This window comes from Electrophorus electricus, chromosome 4, assembly GCF_013358815.1.
Source record: "Electrophorus electricus isolate fEleEle1 chromosome 4, fEleEle1.pri, whole genome shotgun sequence".
NCBI classification, from domain to species: domain Eukaryota; kingdom Metazoa; phylum Chordata; class Actinopteri; order Gymnotiformes; family Gymnotidae; genus Electrophorus; species Electrophorus electricus.
Genome location: NC_049538.1, coordinates 29,159,890 through 29,184,589, shown reverse-complemented (window position 1 = coordinate 29,184,589; position 24,700 = coordinate 29,159,890). Strand labels below are relative to the sequence as shown.

At 42.0% G+C, this 24,700-nt stretch overlaps 1 protein-coding gene across 3 annotated transcripts in view; it reads right to left on the bottom strand.

Moving 5' to 3' along the window:
- megf11 (multiple EGF-like-domains 11) overlaps positions 1–24,700 on the bottom strand; it is a 98,263-nt gene that overhangs the window by 64,091 nt on the left and 9,472 nt on the right. The window contains exons 2-5 of one of the 3 annotated variants that reach the window (XM_027027826.2): positions 19,398–19,547; positions 5,699–5,822; positions 2,926–3,027; positions 2,215–2,315 (exon numbers count right to left, since the gene is read on the bottom strand). In XM_027027826.2, the coding sequence (XP_026883627.2) occupies positions 2,215–2,315; positions 2,926–3,027; positions 5,699–5,822; positions 19,398–19,434 (364 nt within the window). In that variant the 5' untranslated portion in view covers positions 19,435–19,547. The remainder of the gene's footprint in view (positions 1–2,214; positions 2,316–2,925; positions 3,028–5,698; positions 5,823–19,397; positions 19,548–24,700) is intronic. The other 2 variants (XM_035524987.1, XM_035524988.1) reach the window with 2 other exon arrangements.

The following is a 24,700-nucleotide window of genomic DNA, read 5'->3' as shown; positions in this document are numbered from 1 at the left end:
TAAATCTCATTAAATAATTACGAGTTTCCAAACGAAACAACAAAGGGTGAGGAACTGGCTGTTCTCTGTAATGGCGGTAACACAACAACTGTTGGGATTCTTTGCCAACTTCATCAAAATGAGTAAAATTCCCTTTGATACAGCACAATGGAAATGTAAATCAATTGAAAAATTAATGTGACCTTAAATAATCTCATCGTGGGTTTGTGAGTATCATATTGTTGTCTTATTTTCCTTCCTGGGTTCCATAGTGCCAAAGCTCAGTTTCACGTTTGCGGTCCTGCCACAGAGGCTCCTCTGTGCTCACCATCAGGATAGATGGCAGTATTTTACTTAAGGTGCTTGAAATATGCATGAAAAGATGGAACTGAATACATTTGTATTGTGTGCACTGGTGATGAACCAGACTAGAGTTTGGTGGTGGAAAAATCTCTAAAAATTTCAAGACAATAATTACTCACATAAAGGTTAAAGTAACACTTCAGAATTTAATTGAAGATAAAGAATTATAGGCATACACACTGTCCAAAGTGCTAGGGGAGTCTTAGGCCTTCCAGTCAATACCATTTATTTGACATGTCTGAAGGGCTAGCTGCTTATTTTTCCTCAGGAGGGACGGTGTTTAGCTCTTCTATTCCTCAACAGCTTTATGAGAGACTGATCTCTCCTGTTCAAAGATCACCAGCATTTGTAAGATGACTGACTGAAACAAATATATCATTTGACTTGTCTGTTGGGAGCCATAGTTTCTTTTGACATTTAAAAAGAAAAAAAAAAGAAAAACAAATTTCCAGAGTTGAAGGTGTTGTAGTCTGCTGCTAATCTGAACTGTTAGGGACAGTCATAAAAATCCTCAGATACCGTGTGTTGATCTTGTTGCTGCTACGCTGGCTCCGGATCCATAAAAGCCTACTGTCACTAGAGGTGTGTAAGAACCATGGAACAACCCACATCAGAGCACGAAGGTACAAGCCACCTCACCCGACAGCGAGAGACCCAGACAGCAGCACCTCAGGCATGCTCTGGTTTGATCGCATTTGATCCGTACATACTGTATGCGGAGGCCGTGGGACACTGCAATCATCACAGGTTAGTCCCACAAGAAAAAAAACGCAGCAATCCTGAGTGCATAATAAGTAGATATCCATCAGAAAGTCAGCCCTGTCCCCTGGTTAATAATGGCGAGTAGCTGTGGATGCGTCAAATCCTATTATCCATTATGCTACGTGTGTTGATTCTTATCCCCTCCCTGGAGCCTAGTGAGATTGTCATTTACTCCATCACCTTGACATGGTGCTGGGTGAGGTTCTTTCACTCCGAGATTTTCGCGTGTTGTCAAACAACTGCTGAACCGTGTCCTCAGAGGTCTTGGCTGACTGATAGGATCCACTCACTCATGATTAAAGTGAATTTGGGAGAAAAATCAAGGCTGGCCTGAATGCAACGAAAGCGACGAGAGTTGACCCCCCCCCCCCCCCCCCCCACACAAAATGCTCCGAGTAGTTTAGGTAGATGCAGGAAAGTCTATAAAAGGCAAATATTCTCACATCGACAGGAACAAGGGTGTAAATCTAAAAGCAGGCCGTCAGCACCAGAACATTCCAACACCCTTTATTATTCTGTTATGGTGGGCGCGCCTGGAATAAAGGCAATGCATTCTCAATGAAATCGACCCTGGGACGTCTCATTCTCATGCAGTGTGATAAATGAATTCCATTAATACCAGTGTTGTATTAATCCAGACGTTTTCAAGACTGCAGAACATGAGTGGGGACAATAATAAAAGGAACAAATTATGCCTGAGGTATGAAGTTGGACAAATGCCTTGGAGATGGCCCAGACCCTGATGGATGGCTCTATTGGGAGAATGGAGAGAGTTGAGGTTGGAGACGGCGTTGTGCACACAGCCAGGAGAGCAGTGCTGTGCAGGGCAGCGGTGGCTCATTGGTTAAGGTACTTGACCTGTAACCGGAAGGCTGCTGGTTCAAGCCCCACCGCTGCCAAAATCCTGCTGTTGGGCTCCTGTGCAAGACCCCTTAACCCTCACTTGCTCAAGTTATACTCACTCATAATTGTAGCACTACCTGAGCCTGCTTTAGGTGGCCTTTAAGATGAATGCTTTTACTGTGGCCATAACCGCTGGTGAAAAGGTGGAAATTGGTGTTTGTTGATTTAAGGGAGAATTACAGCGTAAAAGTTGAGAGAGACACTCACGGACACACAAGTCTCCACTCTCGAAATAGCCAGGGCAACACTGTGAGCGACGGCGGTACATGGTTCGCACTCCACGGCGGTACGCTGTTTTATAGCTGATCCTGGAGGTTACACACACACACACACACACACACACACTCGCACGCACACACGCACACGCACACGCACACGTACACGCACACACACACACACACACACACAAAGGTAAGAGCAAAAGCATCAATAACCTGGCAGGTACATTAGAATGAAAGATACAGATATGAAGACAATATTATTCGCAAGTTGTTAGCATTACCTTCCCTCTCTATACTTTTCAAAGTTGCACCTTCCACCATTTAACCCATACTGAAAAGCACCAGAATGACAAATAAATCAAATTAAGTGAATGAAAGAAAGGTTTGTGTGGGCGGGTGAATGAGGTTTTACTTTGTCGGGGAAGATGGCAACTCATTTTGCACATTGCTTTTATCCAGGGATGTCAACAATAGGGTATTTAAGGTGGATATTAAAACTGATGCAGTGTCAGAAGACAGTCAAAGAGGCATCTCCACGCAGGCTGTGAATACTGCAATTTACATCAATTACTTTAGCACAGTTGTAAAAAACCCCAGAACCCCCGTACCTTTCAACGCACAGAGCTGCAGGGTTTAGGGGGGTGTGGACATCGAGGTGAAGGGATCAATAGTGTTGGCAGGTGGGAGTCAGGCTTACCTGTGCCTGGTGCACTTGAACCAGTTGAGGATATCCGTGCAGCGAGTGTAGTATATCTGGTCAAATGGGTGAGCATAAGACTCCTGCACGGTTACTGCATAGCTGCGGGAACAGGATGAAGTTAAAGGCCTGATTTTACTAACCTCACCTTTGTAAGTGTTCTATCAAACTCAGAATGTTGCTGGAGACAAATCGGAAGAGGGCACAAATGACATGAAAATCAGGGATTGCTGTCTGATCCTTTCAAAAGGAAGGATGAACATTCAAAGGTTGTTTTACAGAATTGCCTTAATCGGCATCCTTTGAGTACTTTTCAGATTACATAATTAGTAGTAGCATCACTGGAATTTGTCTGTTTAAACTTCACTTTGCCTTCATTCTATTGAATTCCAATGTGTATATCTTTTACATGAATATATTTTCTTGATTTTACAAGATTTCACTTGATTTCACAGTATGGCCCCTCCCCCCAAATGTCTCCCTGTGTATCTCTGTGTGTGTCTGTGTTTGTGTGTGTGTGTGTGTGTGTGTGTGTGTATGTGTGTATGGCCATGCCCTCCCTGTGTTTCACACCTGCTCCTTATTGTGTGTCGTTAGTGTATGCATGTATATAAGTGTTGTGTCTAAGTATAGATGGGGTCGACGTTTGAACCAGGCTAGTTTGCTAACCATGTTGTATCAAATGAACGTTAATTGTGTTAGACACGGCTCGTCCCCGCATTCTGCTTTGCCTCCACACGTCATGAAACTGATTTAACTCAATTGCCATTATAATTTACATCCATTTTTAAAGCACCTCAAACTGCCCTATATATGAAATTTGCTACATAAATATACTTGCATTGTCTTGAGTTATTCAGGCAATGCCCATCCTCAGATTCACAAATACGGAGATGAAATAGGTTGGGTTCAGAGTGCAGGATGAGTGATTTATACAGTGGCTGTGTAGGTAGGGGGTGGGGACCTGGCAGCCGTAGCAACCGTGGCAAGGCCAGCAAACTGCAGACTACAGCCTCTTCCAGTCAAATCCTAACCCTGATGTGCTGCCCTACCACCACTCTGTGTTGCTAAAATAGCTTAAATTGAGACCATTCTCCATTCAAACCACAACTTCAGATCTGATCAATGTTCCTCTTTAAAATAACACTTTTAAGGTAATTTTTCATTCAATTGCAGCCAACAAGAGGACACTAAAATACCCCAAAGATATCCCTTCAGCCTCACAGTGGCTTGGCTTGGCTCATATATCCCAGCACTGTTCTCCCCACCCCTCTGTGAAAGAAATCATTCCTGCATATTTTTCATAACTGACATTCCCTTGCCCAACTTATTATTATTCTGGCAATATGCTTGCAAAGATTGATTAGGATGAGAGTGCGCTGATCAATTTGTTTCATTTTTAGCAAGATATTTATTCATTCTCTCTCTCTCTCTCTCTCTCTCTCTCTCTCTCTCTCTCTCTCACACACACACACACACACACACAAACACTAACACACACAAACACACACACACACACACACACACACACACACACACACACACACACACACACACTCTCTCTCTCTTCCCTCTCTGCTGGCTCTCTAGGGATGGCTCAACTTAAAATCAATACTGTCCTGAGCATTTAGTGGTTATAACTGATCTCTATAGGCTGGAAAGTGCCCCCAAATCAACACTCCTCAAACACTTTCACATCCTGTCAACTGTCTCATAATGTCAATGCATTCAAGAATAGAAAGAAATCTACTAGAGCTCTCGGAATCCGTGCTCTGCTTGTCAACCCCAGAATGACTCTCTATTTAGCTGTCTGGTATTGAAGAGGCTCCTTATAAAAGTGTGAGCCTCTGGATGAAACTATTTAATATGAGGTCTCTTTATGCTCCCTGAATAGCTGTTTCTGATTCAGGCACAGTGCTTTTGTATTCTGAAGAACACCACTGGCATTGGTGGCAATAATATTAGAGTGCTTATTGAAGCATGGTACAGTATGTCAGTTACCTGCAAGTTCCAGTAGTTCTGAGAATATTCTTGCCCTTCGTCTTTACTTTTTACATGCATTCACTAAACCGCAACCCCACTAACACACTAACCCCCAAGACCGATGTAGCTTGCAAACTCCTATTCGTAGTTTTTAGGATGCATTTATTTTTTTAAATTTAGAATTTTATCTATTTCACGAAGTACTAAAAAAACCAGACTAACTAAAAAAGTGCAGTCCATGGAACAGCTAAGATACTACACAGGAGCTTGAAGGAAGAAGCACACACATACACACACACACACACACACACACACACACACACACACACACACACACACAAACACACACACACACACACACACACCATATAGAACCTACAATATAAAGGGTTATTTTTACATTTCCTATGTTGTTAGTTTTTGGTAATATTATACACTTAAAAGAAATTTTCTTGGGTCACTTTTACCTTTTAGTTTGACTCATTTCCTCTGAAAGGATCTTTCCAGTAAGCTCTTCAGTACTTTTAGCACATTTCCCATTTGCAGTGACAAAGAATTATTCAGGCATACACCACTGCACTATAATGTTACCATCCTAATCCCCCTTTGCCTTTTGAATAAAATATATGGGTGCAGTGAGTTCTGGGAGGAGTGGAAGAGTGGCATGTGCAAACTACAACATGTTAAATGAAAGATAAATCTGAGCGGAACACAGAAAAAAGTGAGAGAGAGAGAGAGAGAGAGAGAGAGAGAGAGAGAGAGAGAGAGAGAGAGAGAGAGAATTTCTCACCTCTCCCAGTGGCTGCAGACGTTGGGGTCATCCGGGTTGAGGCTCCACACGCCGATAACGAAGCCCAGGATGACCAGCACGGGCTGGGCTACAGGCGAGGCCAACACAGACCCCATCACTACTCCTGACAGAGACAGATCGAGGCCGAGGCAGACAGAGAGAGAGAATGAGAGAGAGTGGGAAGCCAGGAGACAGAGAGAAGGAAAAGCAGGCAGGTAGAGGTAAGAGGGGAAGGGGTGAGAGAGGGAGGCAAAAAGAAAGCAAAGGAGAGCAGGGCAAAAAAAGTGGAGAGAGAGAGAGAGAGAGATAAGAAGAGGTTGAGTGAGAACAAAAAGATTGCATTACTAGTAACTTTTTTTTTTTTTTTTTGTGCTGCATTCCTGGAAAGACACTGAATAGAGTTCAGTGGGCTAATTCCTTTCTACTCTACTATTGTCTTAATATTTTTCCATTTCGTTACCATTATCAATAACGTATGATTACAGAACGGAGCAAATGTGGCTGGAAGAGTATAAAAGCCACAATTTGGTCCACTGATATGCTACAATGATACTTTTCAAAACTTTGGCAGTGTACTGTCAGAACTGCCTGTTGTGCCACCTATAATCTATGTACGTTACACTTCTCCCTAGCCATCTTTAATCTGCGTACTACAATCTGTGCCACACATAATCTGTGTACTTCTTCACTTCTCTGTAGCCAGATATAATCTGTGGATTATAATCTGGGTCACCTTTAATATGTGTACTATAATATGGGCAACCTATAATATGTGTACTATAACATGTGCCACCTATAATCTATGAACCTCTCCAAATTCAACCTTGGCATCAGAGGGACAACATTCTTGACTCTGCTAAGCAGACCAGACGTTCTATGGCTGTTCTATATTAAATAGATAAATACATTTGTTCCTTAGTCTGTGTTCCTGATCGCACGCTCCTGAGTGTGTGCTTCTGAGTGTGGGTGTGTTCCTGGGTGTGTTTTCCTGGGAATGTGTTCCTGAGTGTGTTTTCCTGGTAGTGTGCTCCTGAGAGTATGTTCCTTAGTGTGTATTTGTGAGCCACAGCTTTGTTTCCCACATCCTCTGGCCATTCCCTTGTTGTCAAGGGCAAAGATTGCAGAGGCTCTGACTTTACTGTTCATAAGCAAGGCTAATAAAAGTTCTATTCAGAGTTCAGCATGTAATCCCTTATGAGAACACAAGAAGATTTTTGCATGCAGCTCTGCTTCAAGATCCCTAGCTGCAGCATGACAGGGCTGCTGTTCTGGTGGGGGGGAACCCTGATCACAGATTTAAGAGGCTGTCCAGAATATTTGCTCTGTGAAAATGACAGAGGAGTCTGTGTGGATGCACGAGGCGTGCGTTTAGGTTATCATTTAGGTTATATTTCATTACAGAGTCGACAGGTAAGAAGCATGCGAGTGTAGGGCATCGGCATGGCAGCGAATGCCTGACTTAACCTCTGCACAAAAAGCCAAAGCATGACAACGCAGATGTGAAAGTGCAGAACGCTGCATGTGGTAAAAAGAGAAAAGCTCCAATAGTCTTGATCAGCCAAGTGAAGACACGGAGCTTTGTTTTTTGGCATGTGACTGGCAGCCCCCAAGGTGGACATGCGCAAAAGAGTCGTCGTGGAGGTCTTCATAAGTCTGCACAGCTTGTGGTTTTGTGTGAGCTGTACTCTGCACTGCGCTTGATAACATGGGCTATCGCACATTCAGCTAATCTCCAGCCACTCAAAGATGTGTGTAGTTCATTCACGAGTGAGAGAAAATCAATTGCCTTCACTTCCCAGAAGTACCAGTTCATCTAAAGAGGAAGGGTTAGAGTCATGTTCTATTGTGATTCAGGATGATTCATTCATGCACACACCATCCATAGATACTGATTTTTCTGTAGTTGTACCACACTGGGCTTTTTGAGGTCTGAGTCAACTGAGAATTGGTACAACTCTATTACACTGATATGCTAATGGTGGGATACTGTTCTCCACTGCCTCTCATATGCAGGTCATGGCTGTGGTGATTTGAAAGCACAGTGTTGGTGATCTGCACCTTCAGAGTGAGCCACTTTTAAAGTATTTACATAAGTTTGGGGAGGTATGGAAAATGAAGAATATCTACTGAACACAGACAAAGCTGCCAAGACATTTTAAGATAGCTCACCAAACATTCACAATGGATTTTTGGGTAGATGATGCCTATATATTATAGATTATTGGGTTTCACTGTATGATCAGTTAGCCTTTAATCCAAATGCATTTGAAGTTCTCAGTCACGCCCACAGACTCCAGTGGCTTTAAGCATAAAAAGCGACATCAATTTACCAGTTTTCTTCTTGGAAGTGTGAATGATTTTAATGGAGGCTGATTCTTAATAATGGAGCCTAAGATTGAGCCGAGGATCTGGGAGCTAACACAGACCTCAGACCTCAGACCTCTGGAGTGGGCTCCAGGAGCTAGAGCACAGGAGAACTGGTGCCGGCCTGACCCAAACCCAAGCCAGTGGTGGACCAGGCACGCAGCCTCACAGAAAGGAAAGGGAAGCTGAGATGGAGAGTGAGAAAGATAAAGAGAAGAGGAAAGGAGAGATGTGGCAGAGAGGTAGAGAAATAGAGAGAGAGAGAGAGAGAGAGAGAGAGAGAGAGAGAGAGCGAGAGACACTGTGAGTATACAACTTTTGATTGAATGAATGATGGGCTTTTAAATGCCTAAGTGGATTAATTGAGTGTAGAAGGAGTGAGAGGCTGAGACTCAGAAAGAGATGCATTGGGACTGAATGTAACAGCCACTAAATCCCTCATATGAAATCTATGTGGCACGCCTGTGTTTGCAAGAGACGAGACACGATACACTCATTCTTCTCCTGACGGCTCACAGGGAAGTGAGCCTACATCTTGAGAGCCCGTAGTGTCAACACTGCACGTCTCATAGCAGGCAGAATGAGAGGCTCCTCAACAATGCCACATGAGAACAAGTTACTCATGTGCATTAATGACACAATGAGAAGTGGCACCAGGACGGTGGAGCTCGTCTGACCAAGGGCCGAGTGTCCCTCAGGCTAGTTAGGCGGCATGTCACTCTGCCTGTGTTTGGGCAGAGGTCAGCCTCCTCTCTCCCACTATTGCTCGTGCTCCCCTGCTTGAGCTTTTGGTCATGGATATGGAGATGGGGCAGCAAACAAAAGGACACTGGCCTCTCTGCTTCTCGAAGGGATGCATAATTTACCAGCCTGCTCCTTCATATGCGGAACAGTCCAGACAGGAAGCCGTAGGCGAGGTCGGGAATGGGGCCGAGAGTAGGAGGGCATGGGGAGGAGGGAGGTTACATGTACCGTCTGCACCACCTGCCTCACTGCTCCGGCTATGTGCTGAGGAGGTCAGGCATGTAACCTCACCACTGCCCAGTGCAGCCCCTGACAAATCAAGAGACTAGTGTGGTATGTATCAATCTATTTAAGTTTGGTGCAGACCTTGGTTTCATCAGATGCACCCTGGTATTCTTAATTAGATTTACTTCAACTATGTGACAAGACCCTTATTTTTGAACTCAGTGCTAAAGCTAAGACATCTTTGAGGCTACAAGCATCCAACAGGACCTGAGCAGACAGGACAACAAGCTCCATGTCTGCATGGCTGCATGACACCAGCACTCTGCTCAGGTGTGCACTTTATTTGCTAGGGCTGAGGCCAACCTCAAACACACGAGAGCAGATGCATACCATATTCATCCTGAGCTATGTTGAAAGAGTCTTAATTTCCTATTTAAACATAACATTTAAGTAATCAGGAAACAGGAGCGCACTCTTGCCATGGGGATGGATCTATAGACCACCAAACATTTACTAAGACTCATTTTTTTGTCCACATATTTAGGAACATCAGTTATTTCACAGTCTATTGAATTAAAGAAAATCTGCATCAGTAGGAAGGTGGCTTAACTCCCTTGTTATATCACAAACAGCAAACAAATTTTACAATTATTTATTCAAATGTTTCATACTTTGTCTGATATATAGACATAACTTTTCTAATCAGCATTGCTGTATCAAGGCTGAAATGATACTATGTTGTGCATGCTATGCAAAGGCTTTCAAAATGTTCTTAGTTTTTGGTTTGATCATTTTTGGTAACACATTAGAGTATGTTTGCATTATTAAATGTGAATAATTTGTTGTTCTTGTTAAAGAAAAATTCAGTTTAACTCAGAAAAGAACAATTTAGTATAGTTCACATACAAGCTCAGATAGTCTTGATGTAAACTCCTTTTAAAATTGCTCAGTGGCTTGAAGTACAGTGAAGTAAATGTATTCCATTATTTTCTGCTGCTAGTGTTTCTAACAGCAGTTACCACAGTGCACCCCATTCAAATCTTCGGTTTTAGTTAGTGGTAACATGCCCTCGGATAGAGAAGGGGAGAGAATACATTATTCCATTCTGAAGGTAATGAAGTATGCAACTAAGTTTTAAAATTTTAACTGAAATAGTGAGAGGTATGTTGAGAGTCGAACGCAAAGTTAACGTTTCAGAGAGGGAACTTGGTCGTTTTTGTGTGAAACCCTACTCCTCTGAAGGAATGAATTACAAGCAAACTCTCATATTGAAATGTCATTTGTGGAAACTTTTTTAGGCGGTTGTGTTTGGCTCAGTGTGGGGAGGCCCTGGCATGACAAGAGGAACAAGGCCAGAGAACTCCCGCATTTACCATCTTCTTGCTAACAAGGGAGATCCAAGGCACTCCATGGGACTGAAAGACAGTGATCACTCAGCCTTGATCTTTGGGTGTTGCAATGATCAGTTGGGCGATCGAGTAAGCAAGCAAGCAAGCAGGCAGGTCAGTGTCTGGCACTGCATTATACTGTATTCTGCTGATTACAAACACGCATTTTGAATTTTGCTCTTTTAAATTTAAATTTTCAGCTTTCATATTTGGGTACCAGTGTGCACTGTAGCCTCCAGTTGACTCAATACTTTTCCTGGGCTTTAGATGGTGCTATGGAAGATGCACAGCAAAATGACGATTAGGCTGATCTAACTTATTATCATACTCTTTTCTTAGCCCTCACAAAGAGCGAAGTTTCCAAATGCAAAGTAGAGAATCTCTGATTTTAAAAAATGTCTAGATGCCATGCTCTTGATGTTTTGTAAAGTAGCGTTCATCAACATTGGCACATTTTAAGAAGTGAATCACAAACAGGCCATAGTTTACATGATTCCCCCCACCCCAGCTTTCTGTTTCAAAAGAGCCCCTGATCTAAAGGACCATTTAATTTGGATGCAATTACCTAAACAGCGTAAGTCTCTTCCTTTGAAGGTTTAAGATGACAACTTTAAATGTTTTAATTGTGTGGTGTGTAACTGTATGCTGACACAAGATGTAATAAATAACTACATACACTTTGAAAGTTGGAATTCGGGGGAGAATATCATGTTTATCTACCTTTGTGATATACCTATTAGTCTGGCCCTGTGGTTTATGATGAGTAGGAAAAACCAAACGTTACTTGAAAACAAGAAATTTTGAGCAAAAATGTCGGCTCAGGAATAGGGATGAGAAATCCCCTGTGGCAAGACATTTTAATAAGGAGGGACATGATGACAATTCTTTACACTTTTTGGGTAGGGAAATAGTGAATCCATCATCAAGGGGTGGAGTCTGTAAGAAACATCTTTTGCAGAGGAAGTCGTGACACGTTTTAAATCTCAATCCTTTGCACCTGAACGGGATGAATGAAGATTTTGCTTTGTCATGTTTTCTATAAATATGAGTGGAATTTATTAACTTATTTTTTGATGCAAGTACAATTATTTCTTACTTTCTTTGTTCCTTTTTCTCCCTTGAACTCTCTTTACATATAACTCACCTTTTACTACACTGTACATAATTATTTGTTATATGCATGCTGACATGTCCAAGGGAGTGACCTTTTTTCTGTACACTTACATTTACAGCATTTAGCTGACACTTTTATTCAAAGCAACTTACAATTATGACTGAGTACAACTTGAGCATTAAGGGCCTTGCTTGGGGGCCCACCAGTGGCAACTTGGCAGTGGTGGGGCTTGAACCAGTAACCTTCTTCTTACAAGGCAAATACCTTAACCACTGAGCTACAAATGAGAAGAGGTACACTGATAAAGACTGTCCTGAGTCAAATAAACTATTGCACAGTGGAGTGCAGTCAGGCCCTTCTAACCCTTCAGAGTAGGGGTAGCAAAAAAATGTATGGAAAACGTACATAAACATATATTTCATTTATAAAGTAAAATCAAAAACATAAATAAATTCAAAATGCTACTTTGCATTTTCTTGGTTGCTATAGGACGCCTATCTGCCTGAGCGCAGTAGTAACCAAAACTGCTCATTAGAGTTGCTTCAGGGTCTTGCTCCTGCATACATGCCCCTTCGGATGATATTTTGAAGGGTTCTGCAATGTAAGGCTGTATACAAAATATCCTACTATATACCATTCGCATACTGATTGGGCCCCAAATCAAAATTCTCTATGCATTCTGGGACCAAAATAATTTTTTACAGTACACAGAAGATACTTGGATACCCAGAAAATTTTCCCAAGTGGTAGGAACCTTCATGCATTCATGTGAACTCATAATATGGTTTGTATTTGTCACATACTGGATACTGTACTGCATACTACTACAAGGACCAGTATCCAGTATACAGTATATATGGAGTGCAGTATGCAGTATGTAGTAAGCTATTTTGAACAGAGCCTAAGTCTATTAGCAAAATCACAGGAAAATTTGATCAATCAGATTTATGATTTTGACTAAGGGGGCTGTCCCATAGCTGTCTAAATCATTCTCAGCATTCTGAAGAAGGGGCTACACATTCGTTATTCATAAAAAAAAACAAAAAACAATGTCACTTTCTATGCACATGCTAGTTTAGTTGGCTAACTTTGAATGCAAATGAGACAGATATTGAGTGCAAATGAGACAGCTATTGTAGTATATCTAATTGAAAAACCTTTTTCAAAACTACACTTCAGTGAGAAACTCAATAATTCCAGGAGGACGGCCAACTCCACCTATAAATCGTTGTTAGAAAGGAAAAAGTTATGTAAGTACTTTCCGTAAGCAAACTACGAGACATATGCCTGGCTAACAGCTAGCCTGAAAAAAACATTATCTTTATCTTCAAATAGGACTGGTGAGGTGGTTAAATGTTAACTTAAAAGTTTTGGCTGCCCTGGCATACTGTATGCACACGAAATTAGTACTCCTACTTTGTTGAATGGCTATACTTGTAGGATTTGTGGATTTTTTTGCAATGTGTTACATAGAAAATTAAGCTATGGAAAATAGGAATGCGTACATGCTACTTTTGTTTTGTCATTTGTAGATGAATTTGTGAGCTGTTGATCTGCTTTTTGAAATCCACAGAGTAACTTAAGGTCCAGCCTAAATTTATGTGTCATTAACAAAATGGGAGGGGGGTTAACCTTTGTATGCGCTGCAGGCCACTGCTATCGCATAATATACAAGTGCTGTCCAACCACCTCTAATTCTTCATACAGTTTAAACAAGTGACAGCACTGCTATTTTTTATTAATGCAAGTGGACAAATAGGCTGATTCAAATACAGAGAAGCTACTTACTAAGCAAATGTACCAGGATCAATATATGTAGAATATTGACATACAGAAAAAAAAAATCAGACAGCAGTTTGAACGTAGTAAATGAAGCAGCTTTACCAAAAGGAAAATAAAAAAGAGAAAAGATGAAAACACCATCTTTCCATCACACTTTATTGCCTTCAGGTTACATATTAATCTAATACTTCTCATACAAGCAGTTCTGTATTATTGAAATGCCAAAGTGCATCACCGTCTCTTTTAGCAGCATATACCTTGACGTATGTGCTTGAGTAGTAGAGAGGGAAACACTGCTAGGAAAGCAAGCATATCAGCTTTTACAGTGAAATGGAGCCATCTTTTAGTTTGTAAACATGGGACAATGACCTAACCTTGAGATCAATACATAACCATCTGTGCTTGTGTCTTTTGACTGGCATAACCACTCTTTTTCTTTAACTTCACTTATCTGCATTTCACACAATGAACCCAATTACAAAAGCTTCAGTTCTCAAAACCCCAGCTCCCAATGTTTAAGATTTATGGCTTCTTTTCCTGGGCTGCAGAGGGGACACCTATATTGGCTGTTCATTAGAGAGGTATGGCAAAGCAAGTACAGCCTTTAAGGAAGATAGTGGTTTACAGGCTCTAAGGAATGCAGTGGTTTACAGCCCCTAAGAAAGGTAGTGGTTTACAGGCTCTAAGGAATGCAGTGGTTTACAGCCTCTAAGAAAGGTAGTGGTTTACAGCCTCTAAGGAATGTAGTGGTTTACAGCCTCTAAGGAATGTAGTGGTTTACAGGCTCTAAGAAAGGTAGTGGTTTACAGCCTCTAAGGAAGGTAGTGGTTTACAGCCTCTAAGAAAGGTAGTGGTTTACGGCCTCTAAGGAATGTAGTGGTTCACGGCCTCTAAGGAAGGTAGTGGTTTATGGCCTCTAAGGAAGGTAGTGGTTTACGGCCTCTAAGGAAGGTAGTGGTTTACGGCCTCTAAGGAATGTAGTGGTTTACGGCCTCTAAGGAATGTAGTGGTTTACAGCCTCTAAGGAATGTAGTGGTTTACGGCCTCTAAGGAATGTAGTGGTTTACAGCCTCTAAGGAAGGTAGTGGTTTACAGAGTGGTTTTATTTTGAGCAAAATTAAATGATGGGAAAAAACAGTCTAGTTCATTCCAGCATTGACAAACGTTCGTCTCATGCATGAGTGGAAAAGAGCCCTTGGAACAATAAAAAGATTCAAACCAAACTATGTCCTCTGGACTGTCTACCAGAGAAGACATTTAACACGATTCAAGACACGTGTCCTCAATGTGTGACTTAATAGAGTGCTGTGCAATTACCCGGCCAATCTCCTGGGTCCCCAGCTTCTGCGGCCCTCTCTGAATGATGCTCTGAGTCTGCTGGAAGTGCTCGCAATGATAAACCCCTACCTGCTTCCCCTTAAGGAGCTTTGCCTGAGACAGAATTAATTTATTCCTTCATTTACACCTAGCTAGAGTTTGTTTACGAATATTAAGATAATTTGAAATGGAAATGATAACTGATTTTGGAGTGAACTCATAATCTGAACGGTTGAGTATATTGAGCAATAGGTCTTCAGGGATTAAAGGATAACATATACCTGACAAGTCTGTGGTACAGTATGGCTGCACAAATGTGTGAAAATGTATTTAATGGACTTATCTGCTTCGCTTTAAAAAAAGACCAAAAATGGTTCAGAATTGAAGATAGTACTGCTGCTCTTAATGAAGATATTATATCAGCTCTGCAGTTTGTGTCAGGAAAAGAAACTTCTTCAAATATTATTTTTAATAATTCTTGAGTTTAATGTCTGGGATACACTTTATATTAGTACTAGTACTATTTTAGATTAGTACTGACTGCATTTTTATATTCTTAATAAATACAACTACAAAATATAGTAATTTATCTCAACCACCGTATACACTAGATTGTCCTGTTAAGCAATCATTCTCTGTGGTTGCTCGATATTTACCTACAGAACCCCAATGAAGCAACACTGTTGCTGCTTACAATTAGTATTTCACTAAGCACTCACATTCAATTTACAGCAATCCCCTACTAACTCAAATAACAGTTCTACAGGGCAAAGAAAGCCCTGTGATAATCATCACCCCAACCTGCAGAAACACTGGTCTCTCCAACCTAAAGGTCACTGGCTGTGCCACACTGACCACTGATTGACCCCACAGCTTATGTCTGCTCAGGACCTCATTAGGAGCCATGCACCATTAGTAGACCCATGGTCTGTTAAATTGCAGGGCCTTGCATTTCCCTCCTCCATCTGCTTGATTGTGATGCGTGTGCTGTGTGTGCATGAGTGTGTGTGTGTGTGTGTGTGTGTGTGTGTGTGTGTGTGTATGTGTTTATGTGTGACTAATGTAAAACTGGAATCACGTCAGGAGCTCTGAATGCCTTCCACTGCTTAAGAACATAAACGAAGCTTAAATCGTAATTGTGTCGCCTGAAGCTCTCGGTCCCAATCAGAGCCAGCAGGGTATTGCAGAGGTCTGGCCCAGGGGGCTTGAAATAAACAAAGTTCAAATATGAGTGTTCCATAGGGCAATCAAACTGAGTCGACACAGGAGCCACGTTCTAAGGTCCGCATCCCTGGGGTCTGGGTGGCCCGGGTGGGGTTAGGCAAGCATGGGATGTGTGTCAGTGGTGGGCAAACTTGGCAAACATTTGAGGTCATTTACCAGGAGTTTAATCCTGGACACATGGTTTATTCATGTGGTGAGCATCGTTTGTGACGACCCCCATAAATCAAATGGTGTCCTGTGCCAATGTCAGCACCAGGCCAAGCATCGGCCTGCTAATCTCATAGGCATCTTTCATCACTATAACCTTGCTTTACCCATAGCTGACATCTCCAGATACGGATGAGAAAGCATCATTTCAAATACTTTCTTTAAGCAAAGAAAGCTTCAAACCTCTAGGCTATGCACAATGGGCTGCTTCTACCAGTTTGATTGGTAGCCACCAGAGCACAGTGTATTGTCTCCCCAAGCACTACACAGTGACAAAGCCATTATCAGTAAAGATATGTCAGGGTTTTTTTTTGTTTCTTTATTTTTTGAAGTGAGACATGGGGAACCAGACTACAGAATAAACAATAACTCCACAGGAATCCTCCATGTAGTTTCTGGTAAGAACTGGCATGTTTTAAGAATAGAATCAACATTATGACCTTAAATTAGTAGAAATACCATTATAGGAAATGTAAGCAATTGCAAAGCAATTCACAGCCTAGTGTAGCAAGTATCAGTCTATTTAAATTTGGTGCTGACCTTGGTTTTGTCAAACGCACCAAGGTATTCTTAATTAGATTTACTATAAGTATGTGATAGGGTCCTTGTTTTTGAACTCAATAACATTAATGTTAAGACATATTTGAGTCTAGGAGCAATAGTATATTGAAATCAGTCATAATTAAATTAAATAAACTGAGTGAGGTCTCCAAGGGGTCTTGAAGGGAGTCTAAGACTATACATTACCTTAGCAGCATCCCTGCAGTCACAATGCTTGCTTGAGTCTCTGCATCTCTACATGTTCATGACATAGTAATGCACAAAATATGCATGAGTCTATATACTGCCACTATTACCACGTCTGCTTGGAGGAGAGAAGCTACACTCCCACTCCCCGAGTCTTACTGAACCATCAGAAGCAGCCTGTCTCCCACCACCTCCAAGAGACCGTGCCACACGCTAGTAAATTACTCACTTGCATAATAATAGAATAATACATGTCTGGTGCGTGGCTTGTGGCTAATTAGAACAAATTAGTGTTGTGTGGGTTAGGAGTGAGGCATAGTTATGTGTGCACGACACTTGCAGTGCAGTCTGTGGATCAGCCTGGTTGCAAAGGCAAAGTGACAGTGGAATATTATGCTTCTCGGATTCCCATCGCGGTGCCAGATGGCAGTGCATACATGGACATGATGACCAGTTATTGCTTTTTATTGGACAGTTTGAGCAGCCCCTCTGGTCAGGGCTGAGGTCAGCACAGGCACAGGGAGCTCAGTATAGAGAGGGGAAGAGAGAGAAGAGGGGGGAGGAGAGAGAGAGAGGGGCAAAGACAGAAAAGAAGAGGGGGAGAGGAAAAGAGAGATGGGGTAGTGATAGAGAGAGAATGAGCAGGAGGAAGGAGAGAGAGAGAGGGGCAAAGACAGAAAAGAAGAGGGGGAGAGGAAAAGAGAGATGGGGTAGTGATAGAGAGAGAACGAGCAGGAGGAAGGAGAGAGAGAGAGAGAGAGAGAGAGAGAGAGAGAGAGAGAGGGGCAAAGACAGAAAAGAAGAGGGGGAGAGGAAAAGAGAGATGGGGTAGTCATAGAGAGAGAACGAGCAGGAGGAAGGAGAGAGAGAGAGAGAGAGAGAGAGAGAGCAAAAGGGAGAGAAACGGAATGAGAAGGATGCAGAGAAGCAGGCAGAGTGACTCGCCATGAAACAACAGCATGGGCGCCAGAGCAATTTTACAGCCCAGTGGATTCATGCCTCATGCGTTGCCCCTTCCAGCTCGGAACCTCCGAGTCTGCTCTGCGTCTTCATTTATTCAGTGTCAGCGTCCGAGGGTGTGAAAGGCCGGGCAAGGAAAGGGGGGCTCGTCCCAAATGTTTGGAGGAGAGTGGGGTGTGAAGCAGACAAGGAAGGAGTGATGGGAAAACACTACCTGCCTTCCCTGCACCAAATGATTATACATACGTTTTGTGCACATCCAGATTACTTACATATTTACTTCACACCTCATTTGTGTTATTGCTCATACCAGCTCGCTGCAGCTAAATAAATGCACAGCCGTTAATTCTTAGTGTCCACCAAGAGAAAACAAACAAATAATATGGAGTTATGGTGTCGTCAAGCATGAAGGCCAGGTGAATTCCACCAAAGAGAACCATTACCCAAAGCTACACCTTAGCCAATCTCTGACTACACCAAGGTCAGCTGTGATGCTCTATTGGCTAAATAACCCACAGTTCTCTTGCAGTATCGATGGACAGACAGGCTGGTGTGGGGCCTGATGTTCCCCTGGCTGCCCTTCTTCCAGAAAGGTGACATTTTTGTCCCATCTACAATATCACCTCATTGAATATACATGCACACTTCTTCCTCCACTCACTTGAACACCCTTGGTGTGTACAGTAGGTGTACAGTAGATGCGACAGCGCATCCATAGCGACTGTGCAACAAAGAATGCAGAGAGGGCTTCGATGTCACTTCGGTTCTCAGCTAAAACACACAATGTATGAGAACATATTAGCTGCATCTTTGTAGGAGTTGCAACATGTTAGAGGCTTTAGCTCAGCCACACTGAGATGGGGTGCGTGCAATCTTGTGAAGCAGTGCAATTAATCTCACAACTCCCCCTCCCATTTTCTGACGCCATAGGTCATTAAGAGGGTGCCTTCACCACATGCAGGCAACAAATGATCCACCACCGCCATCACTCAGTCTCCAATTAAACAGCCCTCAGCCTCTGCTCTGTGCAATCACTGCCAATTAAAGCCCAACTGTGTGAATTTCAACACCACTAATTACAAGGAGGTGATAGAGCTTTCTGACATTCTGGTCTAAAATTTATTTCCAATACTCTTCCTGGACATTTGCCAGCCTACGTGTTCATGTGAATTAAATATTTTATGTGAATTGAAATTTAGTAGTCTGACTCCCAAAAAGGAAGTAAAGCCAAAAAAGAAGTAAAATCATAACATTACAGACTGAATGAAGTGTAATGTGAGCTGTGTAGGTGGAATCTAATAGAGATGGCAAAGCAGTGCCAGTTGCTCCATACAGTGTAGGTGGGATAAACATTTTGTGCCAAATTAGATGTCCCCATCTTGAGATCTGATTCCCATGTGTACTTGGGACATCCATGCAAAATTTAAAAGTACTGTACAAACCTCTGGAGCTTTCAACAGGAGCGCCAATAACACATTCTATACAAACAAATCCAGCAAGTCTCACTCTGTGAGCTTTTCACCCCCATCCCATTTACTGGCTCCTTCCATCTCTATCTGTTAACACCCCCCACCCCCCACCCCTGCACCCTGTTCAACTCTTGTTCAGAATGGTAAAAGATGCTCACCACGTAAGCTGGCTCTTTCCCTTCCCTCTTCCCACATCCAGCCTGCAGAAGAAGCAGCCGGCAGGGCAGTGGTCGCTGGGAGAAGCTGCTGGCCTTTACTGTCCTCACCCAACAACCCAGTCGGTGCTTAGCCCCGCTCTGCAAGCCTGGCTGAGGAGGAAGAGGAAGGAGAGTGGCCGGTCATGGGGATATACATTATTCATAAGCTTGGAGATTGGTGTTGAGCTCTTCAGCCTCAGGTGCACCTTCAGTGCTATTTGGCCTACAGCCCTCTGCCTATAGCTGCCATTGATCACAGTGCCTGGAACCTGCTACTGAATAAGCCAAGGGACTTTATTGAGGGACAGCACACTGAGCACATACAGATCCATCACTGTCTTGGACAATGGTCACTTAAAAGGATACTGAGAGGGAAAAGGCTAGTGGACCCCACCTAACCTGAAGCTCATTAAGAGAGAAGCCTAAGAACAGACTTCAGACAGTAAGTTAAGGATGATTGTAGCTTTTCTTAAATGGCAATGGAGTCTAGACCCTTGACACTGTGGAATGTGGTCTGGAATAACACATGAAGATGAGGAATAAGTCCAGTCCAAGTACTCTACAATGGGGGTAGGTGGTCATTCCCTAGAGTGTCATGGCTCCTTAAATTGGAAACAGAACATCTAGTTTTTGTCCAGTAGGAGGATCATTTAGAAGCTCAAGCCTTTTCCTACTGTTGGAATAAAATAGCTGAAGAATCAATATTGCACTTTGGAGTGTTAGATTTAGCGTCCTGATCCAGACTGTATATAACAGCTTGATTGTTGACTGTGAACTGGTTTGCCATGCCATCTCAAAATAATCACCTTAAGAAAGCATATGAAAGGCAAACAAAGAACTAAAGCACTCTTGATGCAAATTCACTTGAACTAAACAGACAGCAAAAGTGTACTATTAAACTGCATGTCCTTGAGTCATCACTCTTCAAAGCTGGTGCCCCATCATAGGTCTACTGAATCTCCTGTGAAAACTGATTAACAGGTGTGACATCTCGTCTTTCAAACGTTGCATAGTTCAATACAGTCCAAAAATGCTACACAATTTCAACTCACTAGAAAAAAAGGGCTTTTATATTAGGTGGAAATTAAGCCTTTTTTCAACAGTGTACCTGCAGCATGAAATACACGTCTGTGTCCTATAGCCCAACATTAAAGGTCATAATAGGTCGTCTGTCAAATTCACAATGCTAGTGTCACAGAGCTAGTGTTCAGCTAAGCTAAAAGATTTATTACAGAAAAATAGCACAAGGCACACTGTACAACATATCAGCTCTCTGCAGTATGTGGAACTGAACTGGCATTATAAACTTACTGTATAAATGTTGTGCCGTTGATTCCAGGCTCAAAAACTACTTGTTTGGAAATCTATTCTAGAGAAATTGTTCTTTACCAGCATTCAGGAATGCATTGACTGGCTCTGCCTGGAGTGTGAGCTCCAGTATTTGTGGGTTAAATTCAACAAGCATGTGATGGCAGCCGTTTGGACAGAAGGAAAGAATAAAAGCAATTTTCACACAGGTGATCTTGCCACAGGCCCCAACAGGTCTTAGATGAGGAAATGAAACTGCCTGCTGGCCCTGCAGTGGGAGGGCTGCAGTCATACGAGGAACCGTGGCGCACGCCCCTTCACCATTTCATGAGGACAATATTAACAGAAGTAAGAGCAGTGGGCTGGTCTTGAGGTCCGATAGTGCTCCCTCCGAACTGTTAATGTCATTTCTACCAAGTGCTTGAGACATGTCAGGGTCTGGGTCGAACTGTTCTTTCTGTATATGCGCAGGAAAATGCCATCTGCCCAGCAAACTACACTCATACTGAGGAGCAGACATGCTGAGGGCATAAGTTATACCGTAACTTTAAAAATGCAGCCATTTGAATTTACATATAATTCTGTGTAATACGAAGACATAGTGATGAAACTTGCCAGAGGGGAAGATTCTGAGAGAACAGTGGTTCAGGTCCGATATGAGCAGGAAAAAAAATGGAAAGCCAAACTCATACAGCATGTTCAAGCTTTAGCTAAAGACTGCTAAAAACAGCTTCAACAGCTCATTGCATCCACAAATACAAATGGGCCAAGCAAGACAGTTAAACTATGCATAGGGCTTGTTGAGTTACGGACAGAAATAGCATATAGCCGAAAGCAGAGTGCTAATGGGGAACACTCTCTCGGGGAGTAAATTATGAGCTCCATAATGTCCAATTCCAGAGCACTCTCAGCTTACGGTAAGGAGTACATGAAATCCCTGGGTTGTAGTGCTCATAACGGCCATTGGTACTTTGAGCCTGCAATGGTAATAAATAACTGACTCAATTCAACTCTCATATGATACAATAACTCTTAAAGCTGTGCTGAATACCATGACTGGATGACATAAAGTTTTAATCTACTTGGTGTATGCATTTATTCACACTTAAAGAAGAATTCCACAAAAAGCAAATAAATAAATCTGCCTCCTAACAGTAAAGACAGTAAGGGTTTAGCCAATATTCTCCAGTCCTCTGTGACAAAGAATGAGCTACCTAACACAAAGAAGTAGTAGTCACTATGGGAGTCTGGACAGAAAACTGAATGCCTACGTTAACATGCTGAAGAAAGTGTCAATGTCAAACACACCAGCTTAATTTATCAACACTTTTAAATGAGCTCCAATAGCTAAATCAGTAAGAATACACCCAGTTCACCCAATTTTCTTTGAACTAATTTATATTTGTAAAAAAATATTTGCATGATTAAAATGTTTTTGTTTTTTTTTTGGAATATAGAACGACTGGAGAAAGGTTTGCTAAATTTCACTTCCTAACAAGGAGTCTTGTATTAAAATTGCATTTGCATCGAATCCTGCTTTAAATGGCGGTAGAGACATGCCTCCTTTGTAACAGTGCAATTGGTACGACCACACTTCGTTTGTGCCTATCCTGTGGGCCCACGCACGTCATTCCCAGGGGCAGTGCCCATACAGCCTTTGAAAGACAATCAGGGAAACCGGTGTACGGTGTGAACAGGGCTTCATGCTAATGCTCCTCAGAGGGCAATGAAGTGGCAGATGTAAGCACACTCATCAGCAGTATTCGTAACAAGTCACATGATTCCCGTGGGAGAAAGGCCTGTCATTAGGGTGAGCAGGAAAAGGCCTGATGAGTGCATTATTCAGAGGAAAGCTGAGCCATGGTCAAGCAGCGTGTGCCCAAAAACCACCGCCATATTGACTCTCGGCAGAAGTCCACATCAGCAATTGTGATTAGCCTTGGAGACATGCTCAGTTTGGTGATTTGTGTACATAATTCTAAAATACAGCACTTCCAGTTCACATTTATAGCAGATTTAGACAGTCAACATTCTATATGATCCAGAAGTCTCCTCTTTCCCCATTTTGTTGGTAGGAAAGCGGTGTGTGCTGTCTAATTAATAATCCACCTCATCTGTTGGATGACGAGTGGCACTCTGGCTTGCTTGATTGGATGTGGGACTGTCATCGGACCAAATTCGGTTCTGACCTGCACTATTGAATGTACATGCTGTCACCTTGTAATGAGCCTGATTACAAGCAAGACATTTCCCCCTGCTCTCACACAGACGCACAGCAAACCACCCATACCACCAGAAGGAGGTACTATGAAACATTGTTTTCTGAATAAAATGACTCAGCATCCACACACTGATCACAACTGAGCTACTACTAAGCTCATTTCAAAAATATGAGAGGAAAATGCGCCCAAGACTCACTGGGCATTTATCAATGGGAGCAAATAATGTATTTGCTATTTCCTTCCTGGATTCACTACTGTCATAGACACATACTGTCGTAATTGTATGTGCGTGAATGTTTAGCTTAATCATTCTTGCCATCTTGGACAGTGATTCTCAACACAGTCAATAGTGATCACCTGATAGTTTGCTTTTTGTTTTCTGTCTCAACCTTCCAAAATGTCTGAACCAAAGCAATGAACCGCTAAGCACTGTGAGCTGTGTGAGTTCTGTGAGCTATGGAATTTTGCAATGCTAATAATGCTTGCAAGCCTGTTAATAATGAGTCCTTTTGTAACTTTATGTTTAAATACAGATTTTACTTAATCATGATACATTTCCAGTGTTAATGACATTTCACATGTTAACATGAATATATAGCCTTATGCTAGAAAAATAATTCACCATTGTTCAGCCTATGTCTAATTAATTTCTTGCCTGATGTTTCCTTGGGGTGAGCATTTACTCATACTTACTGTTGTACCGAGTTAGATTTGAGAGATTTCATCTCAGTGATAATGTAAACAGTAACCTCTGGGTTATTCAGTTGGTATAAGAGGAGAGAAAAACATCTGGGTGCATTTTAGAAAACACATTCCCTGGAGCAACATGAAGTGACACAGACAGGCACAGAGTAGCATGTGAAACACCAAAGAGAGAGAGAGAGAGAGAGAGAGAGAGACAGAGAGAGAGAGAGAGAGAGAGAGAGTGAGTGAGTGAGAGAGAGAGAGAGCAAGAGAGAGAGAGAGAGAGAGAGAGAGAAAGGTACAAATCTAGGACACTGTTGTTTTGTTTTGCTTTTCTTTAGTATAACATTAGAAAAATGTCTAACCTATATCTATCTTAACTTATTATGCCTAACTAGTAGGCTTCAAAACTCAAAAACATTTTTGAAATGGATTTTTAACTGATTTTCTATAAAATCATTACCAGTATTAGTTTCACTGACCTGTCACAACTGGTAGAAACATAACACAAATGTATGGAACAGTCCCATCTTAAACTAATTTTGGAACCCAGAAGGAGAGAATTTTACACAAGCTGTAGTGCTCCACTGAGACTGAGATACAAAGCCACTGTCAGAAGACAATGGTGCAGTAAACTTCAATCCTGACAGTCTTCACCTTTCCCAGGTAGCAAATTTGGTCAAAACATCACTTCTACAGTGAAGAAATGAACCCCTGTACTGAGATTTTCAGTTCCAGTTGTACTATGTACTGTCCATGGCTGGGGTCTCTCAGAGTTTAGCTGGTGAGAAAAATAGCAGGGTATCTTTAAATTTTTCTGATGTAAACTGTTAAAAGTCTTTAACATCCTACTAAGACTGGGTGATATGGCAAAAGAATGATCATATTTTTTTTTTCCACAATCATATTAATTAATTAATATTAATGTTTATCACAATATATAATTTGATAATGTTGCCAGTTGGAAGAGCATCCCACTAATCACTGAATCTTGAGGAAACAGATGGTTTATTAGTTAAACTTTAGAATATAGTTTATTTGCAAAAATAA